Raw genomic sequence first — 21,609 nt, 5'->3', positions numbered from 1 at the left:
AAGATACTTCAACTTAAAGAAACGTGGTTATGAGAGTCTCGTGAGTTTGGTGTAGCTCTGCTGAGAGTGATATTGCTCTACAAGTATTAACGCTTTCTTTAGGAGATGGTTATGCATGGACCAAACTTTACTTTTCTTCATGCTCAAGAACAATTCCAGCCACAAAGGTTCCTGTTACTGAAGAACACATCTTGAAGAATTCTTAATACATCACAGTAAGGATCGGGTCTTCAGAATATCCTCTTCAGCCCAAGAAGAGGCTGGAATGAAAGCAAACATAGGACCGGTAAACTACAGGGTCTTAATATTTTACACCATTGTGCTCTTCCAATAATGTCTATTTTTGAAAAGCAAGAAAATCAAACAGAAATCATGAACTATATTGCTGCATATTTATATTCTATCGTATGTCATATTGTGCTTCCGTTGTACAGGAGCCATCATCAGAGCAAAAGACCTTTAAGGTGGGCATATACAGTATAAGGTAATGGCTTGGCCAACTGTTGGCCACTCTATGGTCCCAAAATGATCCCTTCCCCTCAATCAATGTTTTCAATCAGATATTGATGGGGTAGAACGGAAACTGCTAAGGACTATGTCCTTGTTGGACATGGTCTGAGGCACAAGAGTTACCTGATCATTGACCAGAGGACCAGATGATTGGGATAACCCAATTTGGGTGCTAAAACACGTGCTCACTTGGTGAATGTCCTGCATTTGATGGTCTTGTCAAGGGTTCCGCCCCATTTAGAATCAAAGCACGGCTTTATAATTATTTTTAATGAAATTTCAGCATTGTAATGAATCCCATTTTATTTTAAAGGGAATACATATAGCATAGTGCTGCACACAGAAGAATACTGAAATGTAAAGAACAATACACATTTGAGGGTTAGTGTAAAAAAAACTAATTAAATTGGCACTGGGTTATGTAATTGGAAGCAACCAATTCGCAGGAGGCATTCACCACCATCCGTTGATATGGGTTACTGGTCCTGCTGCAAAAGTTTGCCCCATGGACATCATGTTCCATTGGGTGGAATATTTTGAGATGGTTGGGTTTACGCTTATATATGAAAAAAAAACTACCGCCTTGTCAATTTTTAAGGATTCAATGATGTGGATTTGGGAACAACGGCATTTTAGGAAATTGTATTTATTTTTAAAAGCATTGGGTTCCTCTGTACCCGGTATTTTATCGTTATTCTGTTCATTTAGGACTAAAGGGAAGATTCTAAATAGAAATGCTGATTATGAAATGCATCGTGACATCCCTGCTTTTATCATAAAGATGTGAGGGTGGACCCTTTAATATTGTATAGTAATTCAATTCCAGGCTGAATATCCTTTTACTAATCACTTGCTGCTGATTGGTTGCAGTAAATATGCCCTTGCCTGTTGTAACCAATGGGAGAGCAGAGAGACAGCAGAACACTAATACCCTTGATGTTAGCACAGGATGCCCTTAGCAATGAAAAGGTGTTTATTATTATAATTATTTTTTATTATTGTTATTATTATTATCATCGTTATTTATCAGAAATACTCACAGGGTAATAGTGTAAGTAGTCTGCTTTATTGAGATACATACTTTTTCTTTTAACTGAACCAGTTCTGTTTATGTTGTCAAATTCTTTTCTGTTCTCTTAGTTTGATGTCCTTGAACTCAGGATTTTTCACCTGCAAATTTGAGGTTGTAACATTTCTAGGCTTCATGTCGTTACTTCTCCTCTGCTAGAAATTTGCTGGCGCTATATAAATAAATGTTAATAACAATAATAGATACTACCTCTCCATTCAACCCACATGAAACCTTGAGACCAACATGCCCTGTTGGTCTCTATAATTCTTGTAAATTATCCATTGCTTCAAATAACCACTTGCTAGAATTGTTATATCCCCTGTAGCTCCATATTACTTATTGCTCCATATAACCCTCCCTATAACTCCTCCTATTGCTCCATATAACCCTCCCTATAACTCCTCCTATTGCTCCATATAACCCTCCCTATAACTCCTCCTATTGCTCCATATAACCCTCCCTATAACTCCTCCTATTGCTCCATATAACCCTCCCTATAACTCCTATTGCTCCATATAACCCTCCCATAACCCTCCCTATAACTCCTCCTATTGCTCCATATACCCCTCCCAATAACTCCTCCTATTGCTCCATATAACCCTCCCTATAACTCCTCCTATTGCTCCATATAACCCTCCCTATAACTCCTCCTATTGCTCCATATAACCCTCCCTATAACTCCTCCTATTGCTCCACATAACCCTCCCTATAACTCCTCCTATTGCTCCATATACCCCTCCCAATAACTCCTCCTATTGCTCCATATAACCCTCCCTATAACTCCTCCTATTGCTCCACATAACCCTCCCTATAACTCCTCCTATTGCTCCATATAACCCTCCCTATAACTCCTCCTATTGCTCCATATAACCCTCCCTATAACCCCTCCTATTGCTCCATATAACCCCTCCCTATAACCCCTCCTATTGCTCCATATAACCCTCCCTATAACTCTTACTATTGCTCCATGTAACCCTCCCTATAACTCCTCCTATTGCTCCATGTAACCCTCCCTATAACTCCTCCTATTGCTCCATATAACCCTCCCTATAACCCCTCCTATTGCTCCATATAACCCCTCCCTATAACCCCTCCTATTGCTCCATATAACCCTCCCTATAACTCTTACTATTGCTCCATGTAACCCTCCCTATAACTCCTCCTATTGCTCCATATACCCCTCCCTATAACTCCTCCTATTGCTCCATGTAACCCTCCCTATAACTCCTCCTATTGCTCCATATAACCCTCCCTATAACTCCTCCTATTGCTCCATATACCTCTCCCTATAACTCCTCCTATTGCTCTATATTAGGGATGCACCGAATCCAGGATTCGGTTCGTGATTCGGCCAGGATTTGGCCTTTTTCCGCAGGATTCAGATTCGGCCGAATCCTTCTGCCCGTCCGAACCGAATCCTAATTTGCATATGCAAATTAGGGGCGGGGAGGGAAATTGAGTGACTTTTTGTCACAAAACAAGGAAGTAAAAAGTGTTTTCTCTTTCCCACCCCTAATTTACATATGCAAATTAGGATTTGGTTCAGTATTATGCCGAATCTTTCTAGAAGGATTCGATTCGAAAATTCGGATTTGCTTCGGCCGGGCAGAAGGATTTGACCAAATCCTGCTAAAAAAGGTCAAATCCTTTGCCGAATTCCTAACCAAATCCTTGATTCAGTGGATCCCTATTCCAAACCCTTTCAATGTTGTTTTATCCGTGGGTTACTCATGACTTGGTTCCTTATCTATAATGGAAACTGGATTAGATACATAAAATGCAATAAATCCTTTTGTAACCTTATTCCTTATTATGTTAGAGCCAGAGAATATTGTATAATCCTTCCATTACTGGGAATCTCCCGGCTCTGCTAAGAAAGTGCTGAGCTTTTCCAGGTACAACTTCACTCTACTGACACAGCACAATGCCTTGATCTGTCTTTGAGGGTTAATAATTAAGAATATTGATTGTGCTCTCGCTAAAGCCATAAAAAGCTGGTTGTTATCAGAAGAACAGCTGGTATATAGCAAATAATATATATACACATATTTATTTTTATATGTCAGCATGTGACAATATATATCTCTATCGTTCTGCTAGAATTATGGAGTAGACTTGGCTTTGTTTGGATATTGTGCTTGAACAACATTAAAGGATATTTAAACCTTTTATTTAGTAACTATTTTTTGTATTGGACGGAGCCTAGTCTGGTCTAGTTCTAATACCCTGATATGTTTCAACTGGAGCTACGTCGTTTGTTATACTTCATACGTTTCCACGAGTCATGTGACACAAGTGACATCACACGGTTCTGCTGACGAGTGATGACATCAGTAAGTACCGTTTATAAGGATCTATTTTTTCTGGTTGCTCGTGGCTCTTGGGTTATAAAAAGTGAGTTCATTATAATATGCCATTTTATCAGATTATTTCCATGTATATGATAAATAAAAAGGGGCTCAAGAGCATTTAGGCCCAGTGCTGTTCCTGTGGTTGCACCATTCTGCTTATCTTTCCCGTTTCTTCTCAGAAAATGTGTAAATATATTTTTCTAATAGAAATGTGTCTTTCTACATGCATGAAATATTAGGGGCTACTGGATGCACACAGGCCTCCATGATACATTGGTGATACTAGGAGGTGGTACTAGGAGGTGATACTAGGAGGTGATACTAGGAGGTGGTACTAGGAGGTGATACTAGGAGGTGGTACTAGAAGGTGGTACTAGGAGGTGGTACTAGGAGGTGATACTAGGAGGTGGTACTAGGAGGTGATACTAGGAGGTGATACTAGGAGGTGGTACTAGGAGGTGATACTAGGAGGTGGTACTAGGAGGTGATACTAGGAGGTGGTACTAGGAGGTGTTACTAGGAGGTAGTACTAGGAGGTGGTACTAGAAGGTGGTACTAGGAGGTGGTACTAGAAGGTGGTACTAGAAGGTGATACTAGGAGGTGGTACTAGGAGGTGATACTAGGAGGTGGTACTAGGAGGTGATACTAGGAGGTGGTACTAGGAGGTGGTACTAGGAGGTGTTACTAGGAGGTAGTACTAGGAGGTGGTACTAGAAGGTGGTACTAGGAGGTGGTACTAGAAGGTGGTACTAGAAGGTGATACTAGGAGGTGGTACTAGGAGGTGATACTAGGAGGTGGTACTAGGAGGTGATACTAGGAGGTGGTACTAGGAGGTGATACTAGGAGGTGGTACTAGGAGGTTGGAGGTGAGGCCAAAGGGGAAGCAGAAGTGGGATACAGGCAGAACAGGTGCTTTATTACCATAAACTGAGAAGTCAAAAAGATTTATGTACCAATTCCACAGCCCAGAGCCGCGGACCTGTTTGGATACCTGGAGAAGGAGGTACCATAAACTAAATAGAAAGATTTATGTACCAACTCCACAGCTATGGAGTCAGAGTCATGGAGTCGGAAGCAATTTCGGCACCTGGATTTACCGTAAACTGAGGAGTCGGAGTCAGAATCTAAAGATTTATGTACCAATTCCACAGCTCAGAGCTGTGGAGTTAGAATTTTGGGTACCTGGAGTAGGAGGGACCATAAACTGATGAGTCAGAGTCGAAGATTTATGTACCAATTCCACAGCCCAGAGATGTGAAGTCAGAAGCAATTTCTGAGTCCACGACTCAGAGTCAGTCTCCACAGCTCTGGGTACTTTAAAAAAATAAATAAGAAGCGGAATATTTGGCTCAGCTGAACTAAAAGAGAGAGTAACGACTTTTTTTCTTATTATATTCTTTTCTTTTTTTAAAAAAAAGTGAATTCCAAACCACAGAGAGTCAGGGGAAAGGAAGTCCGTCTACAACGTTTTGTGATTCAAAAATGACTCTCTCCGTCCTGTGACTCATTTTCTCATTCACTATCATCTTTCACCCACTGCTACAGCTGAACTGTTCCCTTGTCCTTTTCTGCCGCGTCAGGGGTTATAGATTAAACTGTGCGGAGCACTGGCCTCCAGTAACCTCAACAGATAAAATCTAGAGAGGCCAAAAGCAAGTTTAACCTGAGGATTTTAGAGCTCAAGGAGTTCCATGACCCACTACTAAGGTGGCCACCTTGGAGTTCCATGACCTGTATAAAAGTACTCGGCCTTGTGTCTTTAAAGGGATCCTGTCATCAGAAAACATGTTTTTTTCAAAACACATCAGTTAATAGTGCTGCTCCAGCAGAATTCTGCACTGAAATCCATTTCTCAAAAGAGCAAACAGATTTTTTTATATTCAATTTTGAAATCTGACATGGGGCTAGACATTTTGTCAATTTCCCAGCTGCCCCTGGTCATGTGACTTGTGCCAGCACTTTAGGAGAGAAATGCTTTTTGGCAGGCTGCTGTTTTTCCTTCTCAATGTAACTGAATGTGTCTCAGTGGGACCTGGATTTTACTATTGAGTGTTGTTCTTAGATCTACCAGGCAGCTGTTATCTTGTGTTAGGGAGCTGCTATCTGGTTACCTTCCCATTGTTCTTTTGTTCGGCTGCAGGGGGGGAAAGGGAGGGGGGTGATATTACTCCAACTTGCAGTACAGCAGTAAAGAGTGATTGAAGTTTATCAGAGTCACATGACTTGGGGCAGCTGGGAAACTGACAATATGTCTAGCCCCATGTCAGATTTCAAAATTGAATATAAAAAAATCTGTTTGCTCTTTCGAGACCCTTTAAAGGGTCGTGGAACTCCCCAGTGACTTAGAATATCCTTATATTTTACAATTGGGGGTACATTATTCCCTATATAATTTACTTGCTTTAGGATTAACAAATATTCAAGCTCCTGAGCTATTTTTATATATTTATTTTTAGCCGAGATCGAATTGGAACAAAAGCCTGTAAGCCTTCTATGTGTTCAGGTCGGAGGTTACATTATTCCCCTATGAATACAGGCTCGAGGCAGTTTATTGATTCTTGCGCTGATAATCTTATTTACTGAAATAGCTTTATCTCATTAATGTCCTTTCTACTCTTCTGTGTGTGATCCTTTATTTACTTATTACTCATTACAGTTTTGCTGGCCTCGTCATATGAAATTTTATAATGTTTCCTAATTGAAATCTGTTTTCTAATCTTTCTTGCCATCAGTGTGTGTGATCCATTCATTTGGGTTATAAGCCCCCTAACAGTATGATGACCCCAGAAAACCATATATAGAAAGTACAGATTGTACAAACCAGGGTACAAGACATGTTTCTGCTGCAAAATACCAAAACGCTAAGTTTTGATAAAAAGAACATGCGATGAACCATAATGCATAAAGACATCTTCAGTTGAGGTTCATCTGAGGCTAGAAACCCAATGCAGGTATTTGGCATCAAAGTCAACATTCCTTTGATGAAGTGTCTACAAGACTTCACACCTTGAGCAGGTATTAAGTCTTTGACTTTGGATGTACTTTGCACCTACAGGAGCTCCTACTCATTGGCCACCAAGCCCATGGCCCTACAGGAGCTCCTACTCATTGGCCACCAAGCCCATGGCCCTACAGGAGCTCCTAATCATTGGCCACCAAGCCCATTGCCCTACAGGAGCTCCTACTCATTGGCCACCAAGCCCATGGCCCTTACATGGCAGGACAATAAGATTTCAGACACAACACTTTGCACCCCAAACCAGAGCTGGAGGTGGAAACGGGTTGCACCAGAGCTTGAGAAGGAGTTGGACCAGACAATTCTAGAAGAAGGGAGGGAAAAAAAGAAAGGAGCATTTTTGATAAAATTATGGACAAATTGTCCTTCATAAATGAACTAGAGGAATACCAACAAAAGCCTGTAAGCCTTATATGTATTATTGTATGATAATGATCGGACTATTTTATTTTAATAATAATAATAATTGAACATATTACATCTAAGTAGTGCACAGACATGGCATGGTGTGGTAGGATGAAGAAACAGAATCACGTCAAGACAAGGGTTTATGGGCAAAAGCTCAACCATGGAAAGATCCATCGCCTTCAGTGAAATTGTCTTTTGGTGGAATCAGTAGAAGATTGTTGTGCATTGAAACAAATGAGCCGGGGGGTGGGTGTCTTTGGTCTTTCAGAACATTTCAATCTGCGTTCTTCATTTAACCGCCGGCGCTGGGGCAATCGTCCCCTGAAGGTCGGCCAATAAATCAATTCCGTACTGAGGCCAAAAAAAAGGTCACACTTTGCAGCCTGATACAAATTGCCCTACTACGTTCACACATTTATCATCGATGATGCAAAAAAGGAAGCTGTTGCTTTTTGTGGTTAATTAAATTCATGCCTGTTACACAATTATCTGACAGTATTAAAGGATAAGTAAACCTTTAAAACAAATGAATGTAAAACCGATGAAAACATTTTGAAATTTACATTTTTTTTTTTTTTTTTTAAACGATTCCAAGATATTAAGGGAAATGTGTACTGTTAATATGAAGCGCCACCTGCTGGTCAGTTTTCAACAGAACTCCAGTTTTTAGAAGAAAGAAAGAGGACTGTTCTGATGTTCCTCAGGTTAGGAAAAACATCAGAAATATGGGATTACTTTTCCAGTGTCGGACTGGGCTGGTGGTACTCCAGGATAAAACCAGATGGGTGGCCTTCATGGGCTCTCTGAATAACCTTAGGGAACATTATCTATATACATAGAAAAGTAACATTACCAGTATCTGTGGTTGACCATCCGTTGAACGGACTTTGAAGCCCTGGCTAAATATCTGCTGGAGGAGGAGGAGGAAGGATTTCCATTGATTCTGGATAAAATGGGAATTGAGGCTCTGCAGGAAGGGCAGAGAAAATAGAGTCATAGTGGGAATTATTCGTGCCAACAGCAACCAATCAGCAGCTGGGTTTTACTAGTCCCGTTAGAAAAGGAAAGCAAATATCTGATCAGGGTCTACTAAGTCAACTGAAAGGGGAGCGAGTGCCTTGTGCCCCGACGTAGGGTCAAGCACTTTGCACAGCTGAAAACACAGGAATCCGCAGGATTGAGAAGGTTTAATTACAGCCAAGAAGAAATAAAATAGCAGAGAAAGGTCATACATGTGGGACAAAATAAAAGTCACAGAGAATGGGAAAATGTTGAATTCATTATGAAGTGATTGTCTGGCTCCATCTAGTGTTTAGTTTGCCAACTGCAATGTTATTTATTTGCTGCAGAGACGTTGGACCCAGGGCTTCATTCATGAGCAGCGACATACGTTTGGGTCTGGCTGATAAACTTGGAGCAGACATTGCTCTGTAATTGTATAACAAACTCATATACAAGTTGTTCTCTTTGTTGGGGCACTTTATCTACGGTACGTGTCCCATCCTAATGATAAAACCCAGTACCTACCATAGTCTGCTGCCCAAGATGTATTATTTGTTTCCTCATCAGCCGGGGGGGGAAGGAGTCCGGGATCAAAGAAATCCAGGAGAGAATCGTAGGCTGTGAGTTAAAGGAAAGGAAAAATTAAGCTAAAACTGTGGAATGACATAATGGAGAATATTATTACTTTATCATTTACAGTAGGGGGTACATTATCCCTTATAATACATGAGTGATACTCAGAGTTCCCTGTATAACTCAGCCTGCAGCCTTGTGCCTTTATATGGTCACAGAACAACCTCTCAGTGACTTCTAATATCCTTATCATTTACAGTAGGGGGTACATTATCCCTTATAATACATGAGTGATACTCAGAGTTCCCTGTATAACTCAGCCTGCAGCCTTGTACCTTTATATGGTCACAGAACAACCCCTCAGTGACTTCTAATATCCTTATCATTTACAGTAGGGGGTACATTATCCCTTATAATACATGAGTGATACTCAGAGTTCCCTGTATAACTCAGCCTGCAGCCTTGTACCTTTATATGGTCACAGAACAACCCCTCAGTGACTTCTAATATCCTTATCATTTACAGTAGGGGGTACATTATCCCTTATAATACATGAGTGATACTCAGAGTTCCCTGTATAACTCAGCCTGCAGCCTTGTGCCTTTATATGGTCACAGAACAACCCCTCAGTGACTTCTAATATCCTTATCATTTACAGTAGGGGGTACATTATCCCTTATAATACATGAGTGATACTCAGAGTTCCCTGTATAACTCAGCCTGCAGCCTTGTGCCTTTATATGGTCACAGAACAACCCCTCAGTGACTTCTAATATCCTTATCATTTACAGTAGGGGGTACATTATCAATTATAATACATGAGTGATACTCAGAGTTCCCTGTATAACTCAGCCTGCAGCCTTGTGTCTTTATATGGTCACAGAACAACCCCTCAGTGACTTCTAATATCCTTATCATTTACAGTAGGGGGTACATTATCCCTTATAATAACATGAGTGATACTCAGAGTTCCCTGTATAACTCAGCCTGCAGCCTTGTGCCTTTATATTGCACAGAATAACCCCTCAGTGACTTCTAATATCCTTATCATTTACAGTAGGGGGTACATTATCAATTATAATACATGAGTGATACTCAGAGTTCCCTGTATAACTCAGCCTGCAGCCTTGTGCCTTTATATGGTCACAGAACAACCCTTCAGTGACTTCTAATATCCTTATCATTTACAGTAGGGGGTACATTATCCCTTATAATACATGAGTGATACTCAGAGTTCCCTGTATAACTCAGCCTGCAGCCTTGTGTCTTTATATGGTCACAGAACAACCCCTCAGTGACTTCTAATATCCTTATCATTTACAGTAGGGGGTACATTATCCCTTATAATACATGAGTGATACTCAGAGTTCCCTGTATAACTCAGCCTGCAGCCTTGTGCCTTTATATGGTCACAGAACAACCCCTCAGTGACTTCTAATATCCTTATCATTTACAGTAGGGGGTACATTATCAATTATAATACATGAGTGATACTCAGAGTTCCCTGTATAACTCAGCCTGCAGCCTTGTGCCTTTATATGGTCACAGAACAACCCTTCAGTGACTTCTAATATCCTTATCATTTACAGTAGGGGGTACATTATCCCTTATAATACATGAGTGATACTCAGAGTTCCCTGTATAACTCAGCCTGCAGCCTTGTGCCTTTATATGGTCACAGAACAACCCCTCAGTGACTTCTAATATCCTTATCATTTACAGTAGGGGGTACATTATCCCTTATAATACATGAGTGATACTCAGAGTTCCCTGTATAACTCAGCCTGCAGACTTGTGCCTTTATATGGTCACAGAACAACCCCTCAGTGACTTCTAATATCCTTATCATTTACAGTAGGGGGTACATTATCAATTATAATACATGAGTGATACTCAGAGTTCCCTGTATAACTCAGCCTGCAGCCTTGTGTCTTTATATGGTCACAGAACAACCCCTCAGTGACTTCTAATATCCTTATCATTTACAGTAGGGGGTACATTATCCCTTATAATACATGAGTGATACTCAGAGTTCCCTGTATAACTCAGCCTGCAGCCTTGTGCCTTTATATTGCACAGAATAACCCCTCAGTGACTTCTAATATCCTTATCATTTACAGTAGGGGGTACATTATCAATTATAATACATGAGTGATACTCAGAGTTCCCTGTATAACTCAGCCTGCAGCCTTGTGCCTTTATATGGTCACAGAACAACCCTTCAGTGACTTCTAATATCCTTATCATTTACAGTAGGGGGTACATTATCCCTTATAATACATGAGTGATACTCAGAGTTCCCTGTATAACTCAGCCTGCAGCCTTGTGTCTTTATATGGTCACAGAACAACCCCTCAGTGACTTCTAATATCCTTATCATTTACAGTAGGGGGTACATTATCCCTTATAATACATGAGTGATACTCAGAGTTCCCTGTATAACTCAGCCTGCAGCCTTGTGCCTTTATATGGTCACAGAACAACCCCTCAGTGACTTCTAATATCCTTATCATTTACAGTAGGGGGTACATTATCAATTATAATACATGAGTGATACTCAGAGTTCCCTGTATAACTCAGCCTGCAGCCTTGTGCCTTTATATGGTCACAGAACAACCTCTCAGTGACTTCTAATATCCTTATCATTTACAGTAGGGGGTACATTATCCCTTATAATACATGAGTGATACTCAGAGTTCCCTGTATAACTCAGCCTGCAGCCTTGTGCCTTTATATGGTCACAGAACAACCCCTCAGTGACTTCTAATATCCTTATCATTTACAGTAGGGGGTACATTATCCCTTATAATACATGAGTGATACTCAGAGTTCCCTGTATAACTCAGCCTGCAGCCTTGTGACTTTATATGGTCACAGAACAACCCCTCAGTGACTTCTAATATCCTTATCATTTACAGTAGGGGGTACATTATCCCTTATAATACATGAGTGATACTCAGAGTTCCCTGTATAACTCAGCCTGCAGCCTTGTGTCTTTATATGGTCACAGAACAACCCCTCAGTGACTTCTAATATCCTTATCATTTACAGTAGGGGGTACATTATCCCTTATAATACATGAGTGATAGAGTTCCCTGTATAACTCAGCCTGCAGCCTTGTGACTTTATATGGTCACAGAACAACCCCTCAGTGACTTCTAATATCCTTATCATTTACAGTAGGGGGTACATTATCCCTTATAATACATGAGTGATACTCAGAGTTCCCTGTATAACTCAGCCTGCAGCCTTGTGACTTTATATGGTCACAGAACAACCCCTCAGTGACTTCTAATATCCTTATCATTTACAGTAGGGGGTACATTATCCCTTATAATACATGAGTGATACTCAGAGTTCCCTGTATAACTCAGCCTGCAGCCTTGTGACTTTATATGGTCACAGAACAACCCCTCAGTGACTTCTAATATCCTTATCATTTACAGTAGGGGGTACATTATCCCTTATAATACATGAGTGATACTCAGAGTTCCCTGTATAACTCAGCCTGCAGCCTTGTGTCTTTATATGGTCACAGAACAACCCCTCAGTGACTTCTAATATCCTTATCATTTACAGTAGGGGGTACATTATCCCTTATAATACATGAGTGATACTCAGAGTTCCCTGTATAACTCAGCCTGCAGCCTTGTGCCTTTATATGGCAGCTGGGACAGGTTTCAGTGAATAATTTGTGAATTTGGAGCTGCAGATAAAGGAAACATTACCTTCCACTGAGGTGAGGCTGGGAATTCCGACAGTGTCATTAGAGGCCAGAGGAGGAGGAAAGTCACTGAATTCCAGGTCTGAGATGAAGTCGGGAAAATTGGAAACTGGCAATGAAAGGGGAGAACAATATCACAGTCTCAGAGACATTTTTAAACCTGATTTCCTTTTTCTGTGTAATAATAAAACAGTGGCTTGTACTCCACATCTTCCTCTATTAATTCATCTGATGTTGTTTAGAAACGCCTAGTCCTGGGAGCTGATACATTTCACAGTAATTATCGCACTATTTTAGTCTTTTATCACTTAAAAGATGTTCGTGAAAAGGATTAATTCTATTGTATAAGTATCACAATGAGATTAGAATACCGCTGTGCAGAAATGTAGCATTAACGCTTGCGATATGTCTATTAACACTTGCGGAAATACGTCGAGATGAATCGTTGCATAAATAACGCATCTTAAATAAGGCACAAAACCTTTTGTGAATCAGCCCCATAGAGGGGAACTAAAAAATTACATTTTGCATGTGCTGGTGGGACGCAGTGCTGATCTGCAAGTGGTGAGTAATTCAGCAGAAGAACTGTAGGGGGCAGTGTTGCAACATGGGGAAATGTAACGTCCATTTAAGCAACTGTTCTCTTTTACTCGTATGGTGCAGCTTCAATAATGAAAGCAACAGCTAATTGGATTATAAAACCCAGGACAAACATTGCAATTTATATCAGCTAATCCAACCGAAGCAGAAAGATCAACATTTCATTTGCTGATATTTCCTGAACCAAAGAACATTTCTAACGCTCCGGCTCAGTGTGAGAATGATTTCATGGGTTTGGGTGCTGAATGTCTGGGCAATAAATGTCTGGGTGTTTAGGAGGTGAATGTCCGGGTGTTTAGGAAGTGAAAGTCCGGGTGTTTAGGAAGTGAATGTCCGGGTGTTTAGGAAGTGAATGTCCGGGTGTTTAGGAAGTGAATGTCCGTGTGTTTAGGAGGTGAATGTCCGGGTGTTTAGGAAGTGAAAGTCCGGGTGTTTAGGAAGTGAAAGTCCGGGTGTTTAGGAGTTTAATGTCCGGGGGTTTAGGAGGTGAAAGTCCGGGTGTTTAGGCAGTGAATGTCTGGGTGTTTAGGAGATGAATGTGTGGGTGTTTCAGCAGGGAATGTTTAAGTGTTTGGGTGATGAATATACGGGTGTTTAGGAGGTGAATATCCAGGTGTTTAGGAAGTGAAAGTCCGGGTGTTTAGGAGTTGAATGTCCGGGTGTTTAGGAAGTGAAAGTCCGGGTGTTTAGGAGATAAATGTCTGGGTGTTTCAGCGGGGAATGTCTAGGTGTTTGGGTGATGAATATCCGGGTGTTTAGGAGGTGAATATCCAGGTGTTTAGGAGGTGAAAGTCCGGGTGTTTAGGAGGTGAATGTCGGGGTGTTTAGGCCGTGAATGTCCGGGTGTTTAGGAAGTGAAAGTCCGGGTGTTTAGGAAGTGAATGTCCGGGTGTTTAGGAAGTGAATTTCCGGGTGTTTAGGAAGTGAATGTCCGGGTGTTTAGGAGGTGAATGTCCGGGTGTTTAGGAGGTGAATGTCCGGGTGTTTAGGAGGTGAATGTCCGTGTGTTTAGGAGGTGAATGTCCGGGTGTTTAGGAGTTGAATGTCCGAGTATTTAGGAGTTTAATGTCCGGGGGTTTAGGAGGTGAAAGTCCGGGTGTTTAGGCAGTGAATGTCTGGGTGTTTAGGAGATGAATGTCTGGGTGTTTCAGCAGGGAATGTTTAAGTGTTTGGGTGATGAATATACGGGTGTTTAGGAGGTGAATATCCAGGTGTTTAGGAAGTGAAAGTCCGGGTGTTTAGGAGTTGAATGTCCGGGTGTTTAGGAAGTGAAAGTCCGGGTGTTTAGGAGATAAATGTCTGGGTGTTTCAGCGGGGAATGTCTAGGTGTTTGGGTGATGAATATCTGGGTGTTTAGGAGGTGAATATCCAGGTGTTTAGGAGGTGAAAGTCCGGGTGTTTAGGAGGTGAATGTCGGGGTGTTTAGGCCGTGAATGTCCGGGTGTTTAGGCGGTGAATGTCCGGGTGTTTAGGAAGTGAAAGTCCGGGTGTTTAGGAAGTGAATGTCCGGGTGTTTAGGAAGTGAATGTCCGGGTGTTTAGGAAGTGAATGTCCGGGTGTTTAGGAGGTGAATGTCCGGGTGTTTAGGAGGTGAATGTCCGTGTGTTTAGGAGGTGAATGTCCGGGTGTTTAGGAGTTGAATGTCCGAGTATTTAGGAGTTTAATGTCCGGGGGTTTAGGAGGTGAAAGTCCGGGTGTTTAGGCAGTGAATGTCTGGGTGTTTAGGAGATGAATGTCTGGGTGTTTAGGCAGTGAATGTCTGGGTGTTTAGGAGATGAATGTCCGGGTGTTTAGGAAGTGAAAGTCCGGGTGTTTAGGAAGTGAAAGTCCGGGTGTTTAGGAGATAAATGTCTGGGTGTTTCAGCGGGGAATGTCTAGGTGTTTGGGTGATGAATATCCGGGTGTTTAGGAGGTGAATATCCAGGTGTTTAGGAGGTGAAAGTCCGGGTGTTTAGGAGGTGAATGTCGGGGTGTTTAGGCCGTGAATGTCCGGGTGTTTAGGCGGTGAATGTCCGGGTGTTTAGGAAGTGAAAGTCCGGGTGTTTAGGAAGTGAATGTCCGGGTGTTTAGGAAGTGAATGTCCGGGTGTTTAGGAGGTGAATGTCCGGGTGTTTAGGAGGTGAATGTCCGGGTGTTTAGGAGGTGAATGTCCGTGTGTTTAGGAGGTGAATGTCCGGGTGTTTAGGAGTTGAATGTCCGAGTATTTAGGAGTTTAATGTCCGGGGGTTTAGGAGGTGAAAGTCCGGGTGTTTAGGCAGTGAATGTCCGGGTGTTTAGGAGGTGAATGTCTGGGTGTTTAGGAGATGAATGTCTGGGTGTTTCAGCGGGGAATGTCTAAGTGTTTGGGTGATGAATATCCGGGTGTTTAGGAGGTGAATATCCAGGTGTTTAGGAAGTGAAAGTCCGGGTGTTTAGGAGTTGAATGTCCGGGTGTTTAGGAAGTGAAAGTCCGGGTGTTTAGGAAGTGAAAGTCCGGGTGTTTAGGAGATAAATGTCTGGGTGTTTCAGCGGGGAATGTCTAGGTGTTTGGGTGATGAATATCCGGGTGTTTAGGAGGTGAATATCCAGGTGTTTAGGAGGTGAAAGTCCGGGTGTTTAGGAGGTGAATGTCGGGGTGTTTAGGCGGTGAATGTCTGGGTGTTTAGGAAGTGAAAGTCCGGGTGTTTAGGAAGTGAATGTCCGGGGGTTTCAGCGGGGAATGTCTAGGTGTTTGGGTGATGAATATCCGGGTGTTTAGGCAGTGAAGGTCCGAGTGTTTAGGAAGTGAAAGTCCGGGTGTTTAGGAGGTGAATGTCCGGGTGTTTAGGAGTTGAAAGTCCGGGTGTTTAGGAAGTGAAAGTCCGGGTGTTTAGGAGATGAATGTCTGGGTGTTTCAGCGGGGAATGTCTAGGTGTTTGGGTGATGAATATCCGGGTGTTTAGGAGGTGAATATCCAGGTGTTTAGGAGGTGAATGTCCGGGTGTTTAGGCGGTGAATGTCCGGGTGTTTAGGAGGTTAAATTCCGGGTGTTTAGGAAGTGAAAGTCCGGTTGTTTAGGAAGTGAATGTCTGGGTGTTTCAGCGGGGAATGTCTAGGTGTTTGGGTGATGAATATCCGGGTGTTTAGGAGGTGAATGTCTGTGTGTTTAGGAGGTGAAAGTCCGGGTGTTTAGGAGGTGAAAGTCCAGGTGTTTAGAAAGTGAATGTCCGGGTGTTTTGGAGGTACTGTAAATGTCCAGGTGTTTAAGAGGTGAATGTCCGGGTGTTTAGGAGGTGAATGGGTGTTTCAGCGGGGAATGTCTAGGTGTTTGGGTGATGAATATCCAGGTGTTTGGGTGGTAAATGCCTTGATGTTTCCGTACTTACTGCTTTTTGATATGTGGTTTTCTCCCTGAAGAAGAGGGTAAGATTCCTGAGGGAAAACAGGAGGCGGGGGAGGAAGAAGTTCCATGATTGTAGTGTCCACAAGTGGAGAAGTGCTGTTCCAAACTCTGCAAAGGAATCAAATATTGAGAGAGACTAAAGAGAGAGAGACTACAGTCAATGGGAATCACCGCCAAGCTTCATGCCTATCCCTAGACTGGACCAATGAGTTTTAGTGGGGGGGGGCATTTCTAGCATTTTTATCCCCTCCCACAGAATGAGAATACCTCCTAGTTTTCTGTTACCCCAATGGTTTGCTTCTTTCAGACCTAAAATGTATTGGGTCTAGGATGGACAGTATTGGAGTTGGTGATGGCTTTGAGAGGGGGGTACAATAACAAACTTACGGTGGGGTAGATGGAGGTGTCATCTCAGGTATCTGTGGTACAAGAACTGGGTCTATAATCCGAAGACTTCTCCTAAGAAATCCAAAGTACATTAAAGTTTATATTGTCAACAACACCAATAATAAAACCACTGTACCTATGTGCAGCCATAGAAGACGTAGAGTGTCTTCAAAAAGACAATGGAGACATTTTTCAGTTCCCCTCCAGAGCACTGGCCAATCATAATCCGTCATGGGTTAAAACAGCCATTATAATGCTCAGCTTGGCAGCAATGTTCCCTTTAATTACCTGTAGTCAGTGTGGGCAAGAAAAGACTATTTTTCGAAATGATGAGTCTACTTTCCATAAGATATTCATTGAATGTGTATCTATGTGACCAATCAGCTCACAGGCCAGTCAGCATTTAGATACATGCCTTTTTCCAGATATCTCAAGTTGTGTCCATGTCAGTATGGCCATCACACAAGTAGGACATGGCCGTTCTTTCACTTCAGGCCTTGTCTAGATACAAATGCTATGTGCAGTGCAAGTATAGAGAATGGCCTTTAACCCCTGAACCTTCAACAGTGGAGAAAATTTTTGAAGAACCTTATCATATGCCAAGACTCAAGATCTAGATACATCCCTGATGTTGATGGTTGAGCAAAATTCCAGTCACTGCTAATAGAATTAGTCCAGTCTATAAAGAAAAATATAGAATGTATAGATCTCAGGTACTTACCCCAGGGTACCCTGTGAGTTTGCCAGTGATTTTGAACTAGCCCTGCGAGACATGGTTCCTGTTTTTGATAGCTGGCAGTCAGATTCCTGTGGAGAATTAAATCGGCATAGTGTACATATACAATATCATCACAAAAATGTTTGTGGTGGAAGGATAGTCAACTTAGGGGTGGAGATGGAGATAAACATGGCAGTTGCACTGGGTCCCAGCAGTAGAGGGACCCAGAGGTTCGAATAAGAACTGTGTCTTAGAATGAGAATGAACCAAAAGAGGAAACTGAATAGGAAGAAAATACAGACAATCAAGCCGCAGAAGGTCATTGAGCCAAGAGATCAGGTGGCAGTTTATAGTCCATGTTTGAGAGGGTGGATTAATCTCTAAAACAGTGATGATTAAAGCCCCCCCCATGAAGGTGCAACCTTTGGTCAGGGTTTCCTTAGCTCAACTAAATATGTAAACAGAATAACCCCTAATGCAACCGAACTGACCTCCAAGCTGGTGTCTCTTGGATAGCAATTGCCATTCTTCTTAACTCTCATCCTCACTTGCCTTCAGATTGAGCCACTTCTCCAAGCATCTCCTAGGGGCCAACCTCCACAGTTCGGCACCCAGTGTTCTTAGATTCTGCTTATTGATTCTCTATTTTTCTATATTCTCCCTAATACTTCAAAACTGGGAGAATACTTCTCGGGCGATTCAAAGACAAGAGCTAGGGGCTTTGATGTCAGAGGGTGTCAAGTGTATTGCACAGCAGGATCCCTTGGTGGTAGGGCTGGCACTTAATATACTGTACATAGGGCTGGGATTCTATACTAGTGGGTTGACCTGTTTTGTTGGTAGTTCGTCTGATATTCAGTCTTTGAGGATCTCTTGGCTGGTGCACATCAGATTATTTCTGTTATGTGTTACAACAGCAGGAGATTAGTAGTCTCAAGAATGGGGAACTTCTCACTCACTTGTAGCACCTATTTTTGTCCTCCCAAACCACTTCTCTCTCTGTGCTTTCTCAATCCTCGCCCTGTGGTTAACAGAGGCGCCGGTGACACAACAGCTTACTTGAACGAACATGCGTTTTCTGTTCCTTAAATCAACTCCAATAAAATGTCATGTCCTTTACCTCTTCACTTGAATTGGTTTACCTTAGGCATCCCTTAGTATTTAGTGTCAATTAGAAGTGAAGACACCAAGGAGAAGAAAATATTAAAAAGCCCTGAACCTTGTGTGGGTCAATCAATGGGGTACTAGGTGCCCAGTGCTATTGGGCACAACGAATCCCTGTATTTATCTACAGCCATAGGGCAGACAGCAAGTAGAGGGTTCCACTGGAATGCCCTCGCTGTAGCTAATCAAACCCAATATTCTTACCGTAATTCCATGACCGGTTTGATCCAGGCTTTTAAAATTGATTGGAATCCTGGTATACGCCGGGTGTGGGGCTTGGTTCCCCTCAGTCAGTATTTTCTGAGCCTGCAACCTTTTCTTTCTGGATGCCAGAGACCCTATTTTCTGGCGGGAGGCCTTCTCCACGTGAATATCTAACTTCTTTAAAGGAAGAGACAGGTATCAAATGATGATGATGATCAAATGGTGATCAGCAGGTAACTTACTCACCTGCTGTTGAAGAGCTATTATCTAAACACAGTGCTCCTCAAAATTCCATAAACCATGGAAACCACTAGCAACCAATCAGTGATTGGGTTTTTTGGACTAGATTTAGGTAGAACAATGAAAGCCAACATTTGATTGGTTGACATCCATTTGTGTGGGGTGTTTTTTAGGTTCTCCCTGCCACACCACGTTTCCCTCAAGCTTCTACCAGCTTGTTGTAACCAAAATAATAGTTGTAACAAGTAGCCATCTTCCCTTTGCAAATCAGCATTTGGGGGGTAAACAAAATGACAAGAGGCTCAGGAGTGTCCTCCTATTCTCAAATGTCAACATCTACAACTAGGCCAAAGGTGTGTTTCCCACACATCAGTTCAACAGCAAAAACCATATTGAGGCAGCTAATGACACTAATCATGCTAGTTTTCCCTAATTGTATCTAGGTCTCTATGAATTTTTGTTGAAAATTCCCTCCATGCAAACAGTGCCTACCAAGATCACGTCCAACCTCAAAGATGTGCTACCAAAAGCTTATATAGATGGGGTTCGACTTATGTACCTGTGAGATGTTCCACACGTTGTTCTCATGCTGGTGAAGGATCTGGCTCTGCTCTTGCAATATCAGCAGCATTTCTCGGGCCACCATCCCTACATGAGAGGCCACGCTGGCCAGTGTCTGAGTGACAAGTGACATGGTGTCCTGTAATGCCTTTTTCTTGTCAGAGGCCTGGGAGATAATCGGTTAGTAAGAGCAGTTAGAGAGAAAAAGAGTATATTGGGAAAAGTCTTAAAAAGTATTGTCTGGTAAAGCCAGCACCATCTTGCCAGGCCAGTTACTCCTGCACTAAAGCTCCCAGGATTCTATGGTGCCTGGACCACTAGTTTGCCAATAGCTGGAACATCATTGAGCTGGAGAGAGTGCAGAGACTAAGTGCAACTAAACTGGTTAGAGGGAGGGAAGAGTTAAATTATGAGGGGAGACTGACAAGGTTGGGGTTGTTTTCTCTGGAAAAAAGGCGCTTGTGAGGGGTCATGATTAGACTTTACAAGTACATTAGAGGACATTATAGACAAATAGCAGGGGACCTTTTTACCCATAAAGAGAATCACGTACCAGAGGCCTCCCCTTCAGACTAGAGGAAAAGAAGTTTCATTTAAAGGAACAGAGTAGGGGGTTCATCACAGTGAGGACAGTGAGGTTGGGGAATGCACTGCCGGGTGATGATTCAGTTAATGACTATAAGAGGGACTTGGATGATTTCTTGGACAGACATAATACAAAGGCTATTGTGATACTAAACTCTATAGTTAGTATAGATATGGGTATATAGAATTTAATTAAAAGTAGGGAGGGGTATGTGTATGGGGCTGGTTTCCATTTGGAGGGGTTGAACTTGATGGACTTTGTCTTTTTTTCAACCCGATTTAACTATGTAACTAACTATGTAACTATATAGGCCTCTTTAGTCAATTGTCATCTCTTAAACAGGCAGCACCGACTTAGACCTCCAGCACAAACCACCTACACCATCAGTCTGGGCAATTTCCATTACACTTGTGAGTCACCTTAGAAGACTGTCTGTGTGTTGCTGTCTCTAGTGTCTCTTTGACATTTCTAGCTGCTCAGTCATTGGCAGGTCATTTCTTTCTGGGTTTTCTCTCTACTACTAGACTCTCTCTCTCCACTCTCTACTTCTAGACTTCAGCCAATGTATTCTCCCAGCTAAGAGTCCAGCAGCACCGACATAGACCCTCAGCACAAACCACCTACACCCCCGGTCTGGGCAATTTCCATTGGCAGGTCATTTCTTTCTATTTTTTCTCTCTATTTCTAGAGTTTCTCTCCACTCCACTTCTAGACTTTCTCTCCACTCTACTTCTAGATTTCAACCAATGCATTCTCCCACCCACTCACAGCACCCACTCACCTCCATGTAGTTCTTCTCACAGTAGTCGGCAACATTGTGCAGGTTGGCGTAGCTGTCTCTCAGAGCTTGTCTCACTGCAGTTACTTCTCTGGGGCTGTGTCTCGGGGCCTCTCTCTCAGTACTTGAGGCATCAGACATTGTTCTGCTGCTGTTCTCAGTGAGCGCGTCGACTGTGAGAAAGAGACTGCGGCTCCGAGGCACTTCCTCAGCATAAACCACAATGTAGAGTGTGCTGAGACAGTGACTGTGGCAAGAGCTGACACAGAGATCTGCATTGTATGTACATTCTCACCACTCTTCCCATTGTTGTCCATCAGTTGCCTATAAACACATTATAGCCATAGCTAAC

General features: G+C 42.4%; 1 protein-coding gene across 2 annotated transcripts; it reads right to left on the bottom strand.

Moving 5' to 3' along the window:
• Positions 1-173: 173 nt before the first annotated feature.
• Positions 174-21,609, bottom strand: abi3.L (ABI family member 3 L homeolog). 2 transcript variants are annotated; one of them, XM_041576885.1, is made up of 10 exons: positions 21,261-21,609; positions 19,892-20,059; positions 19,093-19,269; positions 17,728-17,813; positions 17,007-17,078; positions 16,603-16,727; positions 12,663-12,767; positions 8,887-8,979; positions 8,213-8,326; positions 174-260 (listed from the first exon to the last, which is right to left on the bottom strand). In XM_041576885.1, exons 1-9 carry the CDS (start codon positions 21,396-21,398, stop codon positions 8,259-8,261), a joined length of 1,032 nt encoding a protein of 343 aa, XP_041432819.1. In that variant the 5' UTR covers positions 21,399-21,609; the 3' UTR covers positions 174-260; positions 8,213-8,258. The 2 variants fall into 2 exon arrangements, with proteins under 2 accessions (XP_041432819.1, XP_018090288.1); XM_018234799.2 differs by lacking the exon at positions 174-260 and adding an exon at positions 7,368-7,710.

The sequence above is a fragment of the Xenopus laevis genome, chromosome 9_10L (assembly GCF_017654675.1).
Source record: "Xenopus laevis strain J_2021 chromosome 9_10L, Xenopus_laevis_v10.1, whole genome shotgun sequence".
Lineage (NCBI taxonomy): Eukaryota > Metazoa > Chordata > Amphibia > Anura > Pipidae > Xenopus > Xenopus laevis.
Note: the sequence above shows the minus strand (reverse complement) of the source record. Positions and strands in the feature narration are given on the sequence as shown.

Coding starts and splice junctions, on each gene's coding strand:
- abi3.L (XM_041576885.1), bottom strand. CDS start 21,398: ATGTCTGATGCCTCAAGTACTGAGAGAGAGGCCCCGAGACACAGCCCC. Junction 12,768..16,602: donor AAACCACATATCAAAAAGCA/GTAAGTACGGAA, acceptor TTTCATTGCCAG/TTTCCAATTTTCCCGACTTC. Junction 8,980..12,662: donor CAGCCTCACCTCAGTGGAAG/GTAATGTTTCCT, acceptor TTTAACTCACAG/CCTACGATTCTCTCCTGGAT.